We start from the raw sequence: 13,355 nt of genomic DNA, 5'->3' as shown, positions 1-13,355 counted from the left end.
CAATGACTGTGATGTTATAACTTGTGTGAAAAAATAAAAAATATTGGATTTCTTTTTATTTGTCAATAATATAAATACCAAGTAGTTTCTATCAATGAAATGAGCCATTTTTTGTACATGAATGAAACTACTGTGAGCCCGAACCCGGACCGTACCGTGCAGTACCATGAAATAGCCCGAAACATGTCGAGCTAAACTCGATTTAAGATGCGAGTTATTCGTAAACAATAAACAAACATCCGTTTAAGCAATATCATTTAAAATGAAATGGCCATCTGCTGAAGTTAACGAAAATCAAGAAAACACTGGGTACTACAATGTATGGCTTTTGTTGTCAATCAGTAAGTACCTATTGCTGCAGGACTTTTATCAATCATCATATCCATATTAAGAGATCTACTCTATATTTTTTGTATTGCACCTCAATCATATGCATGTAGAACTAATAAAAAAAGTTTACAAAATATGTTAGTCATACAACTTCAATTACATTTCATCGAATTAACTATGAAACACTTAATAAAAGTGAAGCTATTATTTAAATACATCCCCTCAAAACAAATGTGAAATGAGAGCCAAGTTCAATGGTCAGTCCTGAAATTGATTTATATTATAACAATATAAAATATTTTATAACAAATTAAAATATTTTCCTTTTATAACTTAGCATAATATATTGAATCCTAAGGTCTGACTTGGGTAGTTCTCATATACGAATTATTATTAAGTACCTACTAAAACAGTCATGGAAGATCCCTATGTTCGATAGCTAGTTTCTACCAGCAAGCCAAATTTTCGGAAGAGTAAAATAAGAAATTCCATATTTACAACATGCAAAGCCTATAATATAATTCCTATATGAAAACTAGCGATGTCCGTATTAGTGTAAGTAACGGTAAATATGAAAACTGTAAATGGTAAAACAATATAATTATGACTAGAAAAATCATAGACAAAAATAGGTTATTAGGTCAGGTTAGAATTGTAACCAAACGAACAGCAGTAAGAGGCACAGGCATAAAAAGGGGGGACAGGGGGCCAAGCCCCCCCAAAGGGGTGTTCTTGTGGCGGAGCCCACGCATTAATAGACAAACATAATCTTCCCTCCCCTCTTTTAACCTGGATAAGTTTGTTAGTTACCTAATGTCTCTCAGATTAAAAGTAGAAGCCCAGCAAAGCCCGAATTCGGAATTCGCAAACCTATTCGACTTACATACATTGGTAATGCGTAAAAGAATTCTGCGTAATATAATTATGCGAAAACAGATTATGCAAACTAGAATTATGACTTAAAAAAATATGCATGAACAAGGGAACCATTAAGGGAACCATTAAGACAAGCTGTCCCGGCGAACTTCATACCGCCTACCTAACAGACAATGAATGTCATGTTAACTTTTAGCTAATTAATGTAGGATTTTATTAACGTAATTAAATGAGTACAAATAAATATTAAGTTAATAGTTTATAAGCTTATAACAAGGTTTAAATAAAACAAAATCAGGTTAAGACACCATTATTATATATAACTCAAGAATGGCTAGACAGATTTTGATGGATGGTACTAAAATTGATTGTATGATTTTGAATGATTGAAACCAATAGATTAGACAGTTGTAATTGAGATGGTTTTACGTCGCGTACTACCCGCAACTTGTAAAATTTTAATATACTAAAAACATAACCCCCCTTTTATGGGTAGCCGGGTAAGAAGTACCTTATGCATATGTTAAACCAGGGTATCTGCTACTTCTATAACAAATTTCATCAAAATCATTGAGATGGTACTACGTCGCGGACTACCCGCAGTTTATTTGATGCACTAAAATATTACCCCCTTTTTTAGTTGGGTAAAAAGTAAGTGCCTACCCTATATTTTGTCTTAAAATACACGCATTACAGTTGGTAATAAATAACTGATATTTAATTAGAGAAAAGTACATACGAGGAAGTGAGAGTCAGTCAGATCAGTTATCGATCACCAAGGGTTGAAAATTACTAAAGTACCTTAGTATCGCTTTTTGTATCGCTATTAAAAAATGGGGGTTGGTGGTAGAAGGGTTCAATTTAGGGTTGTATGTATTTTTAATGCCAAATCATAAAAAAATATTATCCAACATATATAAATATTTTTTTTGGACTGGGCCATCCTTAACACGTAGGGGTATGAAAAGTCTTACGTCCTATTCCCAGACCTACCAAATATCCACAAAAAAACACTTAAAAATCAGTCGCCGTTTTGGAGGAGTGGGCACATTGTGACCCAAGAATTTTATAGGTATATTAGATATGTGTTAAGGTCAATGGAAAGTATTTGCTGTTTGTATTGTACCCTAAAAATGTTGATTCCTTTGAGTTTGAGAGTGGAAACATAAGATTTTTGCTGCTTAAACGGCTGTATCTTTTTTTAAAAGTTAAATTAGAAATTTGTTTTTTTCACAGCTTCAAGAGACTATAGATTTCTGTATATGGTTTTAATTTCAACTCATCATATATTTATGTTCTGACATTTTACTCTTTTCTTTTTTAATATCTTTAAAAAATGAACTTTAAAATAAAATTAAACATCCAAGACCCAAGAACAAACATTCATATTATTCACACAAATGTCTGCCCCGGCTTCATAGTCAGGTTCTCTAACCACTTGGCCATCCAGTCATCAAACAAACACAATGCCTTTTTTTAATTTTTATACAAAGAAACAAATGTATCAGTTCCTATCAATATCCTTGAGCACAATGATAGCTATGATAGAGTTATCAGCTGTGTATATAAGTTTAAGACACACATTCATTTAGCAGTTTCACATTACACTGTATTTAATAATGTATTTTATAATCAGTGCAATTTATTTTTATTCCTGAAATAAGTGGATAATTACAAAAAAACAATTGCAGCATTGCTTTTTAAGTGGATATCAAGCTTTCTTAGGTCTTTGTTTGTTTACTTCATCATAAAAGCAAGTTGTAACATTTTTAACATGGCAACATATTTACACAGAGGTTTTGACTAACATTGCTAGTTCTTGGCTACAAACTTTACAAATTACAATTTATGTACATTACGAAAAGGAAATATAAATTAAAACAGAACCTATTGTACTAACACTAATTGAAAGCCTGCTGTACCTGATATAAATATCTAAAATAGCAGAAAATGGCGTACGTAAAATGGCCATTCTTTCGTGTCGCATTTGCTTAATGATTATCTGGTTCGTCAAATAATTTTGTCGAAGGTATCCAATGCCTACAAATATAATGCTACGACGTGGACATATTTCGCAACCACTTGAGTTGCATCACCTATCCATGAAGTGTTACACTTAGGTATCTACCTACCTTACTCTTACATTATAAATACGGCTAATAGTATACATTTGATCTACTTACTGATGAAAATGTCCTCCGGAAACCGAAACAACGATATCGGCTCTGGCCTCGCCTGTTGGCCTAATTTAACACATCGCATGTACCGTAAATAAGACGTAATAAATCGCAAAACGTAGTCCATATATCAATGAGTGGTTTATGACAAATTCTTAGTCTCTTCTACTCTACACCAATTTCCAAGAAAATTACATAATCACACTCGGTTAACAAATTGTCACTATCGTGATGAAATGACACTATTCAATTTAGATCCATACTGATTTTACAAGAACTCTGTTAAAGAGAACAAAAACAGCTGGTATCTCATGTTTTTTCTCCCCACAAGTGCCAGCCACAGCTTCGAAATTGTGCGACACCAACCAAATTTAAGTTTCTACCATTAATTCCCAATATCTACTACCAACAGAACATTTATAAATTGAAGTAGGCAACATTCCATTCCGTTTCATCTTCATCACTTTCAAAGAGTATAAGTACCTATGATCACTTTATTCTCTAAGTAGTCTGTGATGATCACTTTCAGCACGGTTTTCTCGTTGGAGTTCGTAGCGTTGGAGGTAGTCGAGTGTGCGAAATCCTTAGGCAAAATCCGAGGATAGAATTCCATCAATGGGAATCCGGATGCCGGATAAGTTTTTGGTCCATTTTTCCGGCTTCTTTTTTTGTGAGGGGAATTGATTTAGTAAAATACCTTTCAGTACCTAATAATTAATTGAATGAAGTCCCGTAGCTCTAACAAGTTTTACTCCAGTTTAGCCTCAGAGTTTAGCCATGCCAGTCTGTCTCTCCGAGACAACAAAGACTAATTTTGCATGAGTAGTTATAAACTAAGTGTCCAAAATGGTTTAAAAGTAGTTAACAAAAAAAAGAATTCGTATTTTTTTCGGGTGACACTATTTACCGGACGTACAGTACCGTAACGGGAATACTGATATCAGGGCTTGTTAACGTTACCAAATTCACACTATAAGTAACGTTACATAACGGTAAAATCATAAAAATACCCAGTGTACAGGTAATAAAATATAACGTTAGTTGATAACTGAACATTACAGTATCGTTACCCAATTAACGTTACTTTTACCGGTAAATTCTTAGATTATATATTTACTTAGATACACAGTTCCCAAGAAATTTTTTAACAATATCCCATCCTTTTTTTTATTTTTTACCCGGTATTCACACATTTTTTACGCTGCATTTAGCCATTGTTGACAAATGACTCGATCTATGGTCAAAACAAGACTAATCTATAACTCGGAACACAGTTGAAAACTTCCGAGTTTTGTAGTACCCATTTTTTCCGTCTGATTGTGTATTTAAGTAATATATAATCTAAGGGTAAATTAAATTTACTTTACATTATGATTTAACAATACTTTTTAAATAAGGTTAATTTTATGAATAGCTGATAACGTTACCATTTTTATACCGGTAAAAAGTTGTATAAGTAACGGTAAATCGTTAAACGTTAATTACGATTTACCGTTAAATCTGTTCGAAAGCGATAACGTTACCAACTTTTTAACGATATTTGAAGCCCTGCCTGACTGACATGATCTTTCGTATACCTACTATACACGCCCACACCACACGCCCATGGATAGAAAGCAAATAGAAAGTCTTGTCAGTTTGACACTAGTTTGTATTGAGGTTTGTATGAACGTGTAGCATGGACGTAATACCTAAGTACTTAGTTAGTACGTCCATGGCGTGTACACGAAATATCGGGTCGGTATTTCCATGTCGGTATTATCCGTGCCGGTAAATAGTGTCACCCTTTTCTTCCTCGTCTATTTCATAGTGTGGTATCTTGTGGTATCTCATCATCATTTTAGATAGGTAGGTTTTTCTGAAACAACATGAAGCAACAGGTTTCAGGGATATATTTGCGAAATTGTACGCTTATTTTTTTTTTGGAAACAGCTACCACCAATTTTTTATATTTATTTCACTTCTAGGTAGCTGTTGCCCTCTACTCCGTCCGCGTAGAATCCGTATAACGCTATTCCGCGGGTAGTATTAAACTTTACGGGATAGAAATTATCCTATGACCTTCCCCGGGACTCAAATTGTCTGCATACTGAATTTCATCTAAATCGATTAAGCGGTTTAGACGTGAAAATGTTACAAATAAACAAACAGATTAACAAGTTTACGCATTTATAATATTAGTGCGCGACCGCGTAGATGGCCACGCACGGTACCAGTACCAGTGCGGCTGCGGCACTCACTTTGTGGACGCTTCCGAGTCCACGCTTTGTACCTACACTGCTAATGTAATGAGTTCTCTGAATTCTCTCCTTAAACTGAGCTCAGGCGCGGTCGTAGCCTGAAATTTTGGAGGGGGCCACTAATAATAAAAAATAATACATCGCGGCTAGGGGCCTTGCCTTTGCCTTTTTTATTTTGTAAACTTTTAGAAGATTTTTCAATTTGACGTGAATTTGGGATCACAGGGGACATGACCCCCCCCCCTTCGGACCGCGCCTGACTGAGCTTGCCTTGATTTGAGTCGTCAGGACCGACAAACCCGCTTCGTTCCCGTCCCGTGGCCTCTGATCTGACTATTCGTCACGTGCCCACGGTATCCGCTGTTCGATATTCCGGACACTAACGAACACATGTAAATAATTAAACCATAATGCCACTGTTATACCTACATAAACAGGCACCAAAAAACACAATGTATGAAAATAGTACTCACCATAGATTTCTCTGCACACAACTCAATCAATCAGGCCTACGCGTCTGTTTCAGACGAATTTTGGCGCGTTGCCTGTGCACAACGTCTTTGGTGGTTGACTAGACCGATGCGAGAGCGACACGTTCGTCCACGTGCCTGACAAGAGAAATCTGCGGATTTTGGTGCGGAATCGCACACAACACAACACATCTGACTAGATGTCTAACAAATTGATTCATGTCCCAGGGATTTTACTACGATTGCCTTAGCATTAGTAGTACCTACAAAGTTTCTAGCCTTGGTACACGATTCAGTTTGTTCGACTATTACCTACCGGTGACGGCGTCTCACTCCGTTTACCCTCTTACGAAAAGGTGCTCGCCGTTGAAGTCATTTTACGAATAACAGTGACATCCACGTGGATGCCACCTTGCTAGAAAACTTGCCGAGACTATAGTCATGACATTTCATCACTATCCCATCAAAAACAACCAATACTTAGATATAACTTTAAAATGTTGGAAACCCCCTGTTCAGTAAGTTCCATGGACGTACCTACCTATTGCAAGTCCCATGGAAGTAGGTACTGTAAGTTCAAAGTTCAATAACTCAAAAACGGTTGAACCAACGGAGGTTAAAACCAATTTTAACGAAACTTAGCTAAGAACAAGTAATATCCTACCTAATAAAAGTTACACCTCTATGTAGAAAGTAAATATTTAGGGCAATACTTAGTCGTACTATAGTGTGTTATGGTGTTTATGGTGGTTTGGTTGTTTCTTCAAGGAGATCGTATAAGAAACACTACCTCTATAATATTTAAAAGTACAAAAAAAATAGTAGCACAGCATGTCACGATCGCGTATCATCGTCAATACCCGAATAATGCTTCTAAAATCCAAAGGTTTTTTTAAGATAAGAACTCACGGAGTGTAGCTAGTTACTTGCGTGAGATTTGATAACTTTACTCGTCTCTGCTGGGCTACTACGAAACTCGAAACTCGAAGTTCGTAGGTATCTAACCTATCTCGCTCTTCGTATTAAATAGTATAAGTGTCACCGCACGACATGAACTTCGTGTTTCGAGTTTCGCAGTAGCCCTGCTGGTTCTTTGACATTAAATTATCAGCGAGATTATGCAACACTGTTTGTTTGGGTAACCCAGCTTAGGACACGTCTAACTTCGTTTTATAGGGTTGGATAAAACAAAAAAAAACACCTATAAGTATTTTGTTTTTATATGTATTAAATCAATAAGCGACATCAAATTCTTAATTAGCTCCTGTAGCTGTAGCTATGAGCCTGCGATAGGCAGGAGATCACATCTTCTTCCTACCTTCCATTCTTTCGCCGTCTTCGCTACATCGTCGTTAATTATAATTACCCATTAAGTAGGTTTTTTTTCCGCGTTAAAGGCCACACCGGAGTACTACTTATTACAAAAATAAATTAAAGTCTTTATACATGTAATATATTTCTTCTCGCTCCTGTCGATTTCCTGTAAGACTTTCATCTTTAGACAAACATAAGTTTTTTAATATCTCTGAAGGCGATGGAACATTTTTATCGATTATGGGCATGTTACATTCACCAACCACATTTGAATTCATTATGTTATGTTCGACGAGATGTGTTGATTCCGTCACATTATTCTTATTACTGTCATAAAATGCTTCAGCGATTAAAGTAAAGTTATCAGTCTCTGTGTCTTCCAAGGAAAGTTTTGCACCGGTTCGTACCAATTCTGCGTTTGCTTCGGATACGTGGTGATAATTGATCTCGTCACGTGCAGAGTCCACGCAGTCAAAAACAACTGGAGTAGGGTGTTTAATTTTAAGTTTTTCCAAAAGGTCACCACTCTGCCGTACTACGGTACCTGGTGGTTGCGCTTGACATTTATGAGTCCTTTGTGATACCTGTAATTTATGAATTAAATATGTATTACCTAGGTAGGTAGGTATTTAACTACATATCCGGTTTCATCATCATCAGAAAATATTGTCGTCTTTCTCCTACGTTACAGAAATAAGTATATACAAGGCGTGCCACGGCTATGCCACATATTATGGAGGGGAAGTATCTTAAATATTGTAGATAGGCAATTTTACTGAAGACACTTCATTTTGATATTTAAAACAATTTTATAAAACTGCATTCAAAGATTTTTGAATAATCTGTCTGAACCGGGAATCGAACCCGTCAAATGGTTAAAAAACACCCGTAATTTTAAGACACCGATCTAAAGGCTCAATCGCAAGAATTTTTTTTTGAAGTAACATCATCGTGCATAAAAGGAAGACCAAGCAATTTTACGTTATTTAAAATACCTAATTACAAACGATCCATACGATAACCTAAAACCAACAAAAAGTTGTAACACCCCCGACTTTGTCACTTCAAAAACGGCTGAACCGATGTTGATTAAACATGTCTAAGAACCATCGCTAGAAAACCTGCTTTCAAATAAAAAAAACTCTCATTGAAATCGGTCCACCCGTTTAAGAGCTACGGTGCCACAGACAGACACACATAGGTTAAACTTATCGTCTACTCGTCAGTATACAAATAACATAGAGGTATAATATTAGTTAGGTACCAGTACCGTGGGTGTATGTAGCTGAGATAAAGCATAGCATAGCTGTATGTTTTTACCTTGTAACGAAAACTTTTGTCACATGCAGTGCATTTATAAGGCATAACGCCTGTGTGGATCCGTCGATGGACAAGATAGGACACTCGCTGACGAAAACATTTACCTGTGGGACAAGAAAATAATAAGTATCATTTAACATACCTATGCAACAGCGGCGTTTGGAAAGCTGTGTTCTAAGGTCTTCTGCTCATATGACCTAAAGCTGACCACCAAAATTTCCATCTACTTACATGGCAACTGACTGTGCTGCCAAATATCCTGTATTCTTCCGAGATGTGGTGTGTATATCGGCGTCACATACGCATTTTGGATCGATTCCACCTTAAGTGCCTCCGAACCATCATCATGAAGATCAGATGGTCCGACCGAGTGCGTACCTAATACCCACTGATGTATTAAACTGCTAATACCGAAGTTTAGCGGCGAGCCAATTTTGGTGACATTGTAGCCTATTTAATGCGTCGCCAGCTTCGTGCGGTGGTGCGGTCACTTATTACGTATGGCGGAGAAAAGAGCGGTTAAGCGCATCTTCTATTCAGAACTGAAGGCGGGTGAACGGAAACACGGCGGACTCCGTTCAAAGGTGTGCAGATGCGACATATGAAAGGTGTCGCATCGAGCCATCGCGATGGGAAGATTTGGCAGCACAGGCTGCAGAGACAAGTTCGCGATTTTGAGGAACAGCGTAAAGCCGACCTCGATGCTAAATGCAACGAGTGTAAGTAAGTCTCAACCACCTGCTGCCATTTATTATAATTACGTGGACGGTGTGCATAGTGCCCGTACAGCTAAGATAGGCTATGTAAGCAATCTTAGCCATCTACTAATAATTCCCAAGCAATATTAGCCGCTATATTTTTCCCTGTAAATTTGATATATTTACAACCATTCTGAATTTTTTCAAATTTTTCCACCCATCAGTTTAGATTTTAGAGGGGGGGGGGGGACGCTCGATTTCAATGAAAATTTGCAATTTTAAGTTGAATATTTCGCAAACAGATCACTGAATAGAAACATTGTCTTAGCAACCCCCCAATGGTTTTAAAAGACCTATCCAACGATACCCCACAATGTAGGGTTAGTCGGGAAAAAAAAACACCCCTACTTTACGTCTATGGGAGATACCCTAAAAACATTTTTTTTACTTTTTTATTGTAAGTACCACTTTGTCGGCGTGACTGATGTATATTCATGACAAATTACAGCTTCTGCTGCTTCTGCTTCAGTAAAATGCGATTTTTCTCACTGATTTTTAACAGCAAACCTGCCTGTTTGAGCTGCTGAGGTGAAAAGTATTTTTTGTTTTAGTTCATTGATATGGACCTCCGCAAAGTAACGCCTGATGCAATAAATGATAAGTATCCGTTGTGCAAAAGGTCCGAAAATTAGGTCCCGATAGACGGTTGTACAAAATAATTGACCGCAAGTTTCACAGGAGAAGGGTTTTTCTCCGGTGTGAATGCGCTGGTGGTTGTGCAGCGTGGACAGCTCCTTGAACGCGCGGCCGCAGTGTGCGCAGGAGTGGGGCTTCTCGTCGTTGTGGTAGAGCAGGTGCTTGTGGTACGACTGTTGGAACGTGAACGTCTTGTTGCACTGCGCGCAAGCGTAAGGAGTTTCGCCTGAAATAAATGATATCAATTTGTTCATTTCCGCATTTTCTTTTCTTTTTTTTATTCGACTGGATGGAAAACGAGCAAGAGGGTCTCCTGATGGTAAGAGATCACCACCGCCCATAGACACCTGCAACACCAGCCTATTGCCTAAGATAGGATAGTGCCAGTAATGTCACCGGCTGTCTTACTCTCCACGCCGAAACACAACAGTGCAAGCACTGCTGCTTCACGGCAGGATTAGCGAGCAAGATGGTGGTAACAATCCGGGCGGACCTTGCACAAGGTCCTACCACCTGCTGCTTTTCAGTAAAGTTAGTTTCAAATGTACATGCAATCTAACAGAGGGTCTACTCCGAAATTCGAAAATCGAAGTTCGCATCCCTCACACTCTCGTATTAAATAATATCTATATTATTTCATACGTGAGAGAGAGAGAGACGCCTATAGGCGTCCTGAGGGACGGAACGTCACTAACTTCGATTTTCGAATTTCATTAGCCCTGCAGTTCTGCAAAAATATTGTATTTTTTTTGTTCAAATAAGATTAAGGGCCTGTTTCACCACTTGTCGGCTAACTTTAAGTGTCAGATAAAAGTAATGCCGTCTTTGTTTATTCGGACAAAACAAACAGAGACTGCATCACTGATATCCGCCACTAAAAGTTATTCGACAAGTGGTGAAACAGGCCCGAAGTATTTTTATTAAGTACTTTAAGTACTTAGTATATATTGACCATTCACTACATATGGGATTTGCTGCATTTCATAATAAATAAGCACCTCGAATTTGTTTGCTGATGACGATGAGCATTAAATATTAATTTTCAAGCTTCAAGCAAATAAATCATAATCATCTAAGAAGTAAGTAAGTATTGTCAGTACTAATAAGAATAAAAAGCGGTGCTAATCTAATAGTGTCCCCGTTGTCCTAAGCTATTGTGTTTTTAGAAATCTTGTTTTTAAATTTGTTCATAACGTAAATAAATAAATTACTTATAGATAATTTAAGAAAAGGATTACAGACTTCTTTTTTTATCTCTTGTTAGTAAAATTACCTCTCAAAACTAACACCAATATATTTTAACCTGTATGAAGGCGTTTATGTTTCTTCAGAAAGTACTTTGTAGTAAAGCACTTGCGACAAACATCGCACTGCCATTGTTTATTATCATTCTTCTCCAATGTTTTGAGCTTATCCCCAGCGGGGAGATCTTTCTCTTCAGGCCCGACTTCGCTATCACCGCTTCGTGAGTTGCTGTTATCTTGCTGGAAGCCGTAATGTGCAACCCGTAAGTGAACCATGAGGGATCCTCTCATTTTAAAGTTTTTAGGGCACAAGTGACATTGATATTTAGTAACATTTTGATTTGAATTATCGTCTATGTTATGTATGAGACATCTATGCATTTGTAAAATATTCGAATCGACAAATTGTAGACCGCATATCTCACAAGTTGTGTTAATTGGTAAGAGGGCAGCTTCCGTTTTAATCGAGGCACTGACTTGAACAGCGCTGTCCGCGTGTTCACGCGATGTTTCTAAAACTGGCGCCGCATTTAGGGGCATCACTGGCAACTTTGGATATATTTTTACGAATTTTACGGGGACGCTTGCCGTAGAAGTTGATGATTTATTTTTAGCCGTCTGGCCTCTGGATTTCTTATGTGGACCAGCGACGACTTGTGTTTCTGGTTTCGGTTTACACGCTGCCTCCATAAACCCATTTTTGTTATCACACTCTTTAGTCGTTAATAACTTCACATGGCTAAATAAATGTATAGTCAATTTGTCTAGTCCAGATACCTCTTCCTGACAAACGGGACACAGTATCTTATTGGTTGATACGTAAATAAGCCTGTCTCTGAGTGACTGCACTGATACGAAAATTCCACTTTGTAGACAAATGGGGCACGGCAATGATGCTGCATCTGCACTCATTGTTTGAATAAAACAGAATCAATTTTTGATCAAGACCAGCAGTTTGCTGCCACGGTAGCGCGAAACTAAGCTTCTAATGAGTTATTTTGGGAAAACGGCGTACGTATTCTTTTGGCTGCATTTCAAATAGCACAATAATATAAATTTACTGCCGCGCATACCCTTGATATTAGCGAGCATTAGGTACCTAGGTATAGAGCATGCATTAATATCCGTTAATATTATTTAATTAATGATGAAGTTTTCAAAGTAGAAGTCGAAATATCTTCAGGTACTTATTCAATTTAACTATGTTGTGTTGTGTGTACATAATAATATTATTATGCTAATTCTGTCTACCTATAGGCATTTTTAATTTAAAGTTTTATAATTTTTTTTTTAAATCCAGGTCATATAGAAAGTGTTTGGTCTGAGTTCCATATTTTTTTAAGAAACCCTAAAGTTTTGACTTGTTCGTTAGTCTGTCTGTCCGTACGTCCGTCCGCACGCGACTTAGACTGGTCATTCTTCAGTTTTCTTTGGAAATAATTCGATATAAGGATATTTTTTGTATACGGCTTTTACGTGAATAGGGAACTTAAGAACAAAGTTATGCACCTATATTTTCGAATCCAAAATTTTGTTCCAGAAGATGGTAAAAAAATAATTGTAAAATAGGTGTTTTTTTTTGAGCAAAAATGTTATCAGCAAATTTACTATCAAAATAATTATTTTTATGCAAAAACAAAAATGCCAACTGACTGTAATGACGACGTTAACACATAAATAATCCAACAATACACTAATCATTCGTGTACAGATGACTCAAACCTCACACATACATTGACAATAACAGCACATGCAGTTGCTATATAGTCACTCGTTTGCTTGCAGCGATAAATCTGGTCACGTGACCCCATTTTGAAGGTGGTTTTGAATTTCCCACGACTCAAAAAAGGTAGCGTCAAGTCGCCGCGTCGAACAGCAGCGTCAACATGGCGGCTGCTTGAAAAAAAAATGACAGTGTTTGTTTGGAAATTGACGAAATGTTGTTTGTTTACAAGTACCAAAAATGGGTTTATCAGTGTCAACACATTGA

General features: G+C 37.2%; 2 protein-coding genes across 5 annotated transcripts in view; both read right to left on the bottom strand.

Moving 5' to 3' along the window:
- Positions 1-3,736, bottom strand: part of ctrip (E3 ubiquitin-protein ligase ctrip) — a 92,754-nt gene extending 89,018 nt beyond the window's left edge. For all 4 annotated transcript variants that reach the window (XM_074090249.1, XM_074090274.1, XM_074090264.1 and 1 more), the window contains exon 1: positions 3,390-3,736. The gene's annotated coding sequence lies outside the window, so the exon portion shown is untranslated. The remainder of the gene's footprint in view (positions 1-3,389) is intronic.
- A 3,577-nt stretch (positions 3,737-7,313) lies between these two features.
- LOC141429652 (uncharacterized) lies at positions 7,314-12,337 on the bottom strand. The gene is made up of 4 exons (XM_074090080.1): positions 11,425-12,337; positions 10,150-10,347; positions 8,728-8,831; positions 7,314-7,991 (listed from the first exon to the last, which is right to left on the bottom strand). Exons 1-4 carry the CDS (start codon positions 12,275-12,277, stop codon positions 7,512-7,514), a joined length of 1,635 nt encoding a protein of 544 aa, XP_073946181.1. The 5' UTR covers positions 12,278-12,337; the 3' UTR covers positions 7,314-7,511.
- Between the last annotated feature and the right edge of the window lie 1,018 nt (positions 12,338-13,355).

The sequence above is a fragment of the Choristoneura fumiferana genome, chromosome Z, assembly GCF_025370935.1.
Source record: "Choristoneura fumiferana chromosome Z, NRCan_CFum_1, whole genome shotgun sequence".
Lineage (NCBI taxonomy): Eukaryota > Metazoa > Arthropoda > Insecta > Lepidoptera > Tortricidae > Choristoneura > Choristoneura fumiferana.
The sequence above is the reverse complement of the archived record's forward strand: the minus strand, read 5'-3'. Positions and strand labels throughout refer to the sequence as shown.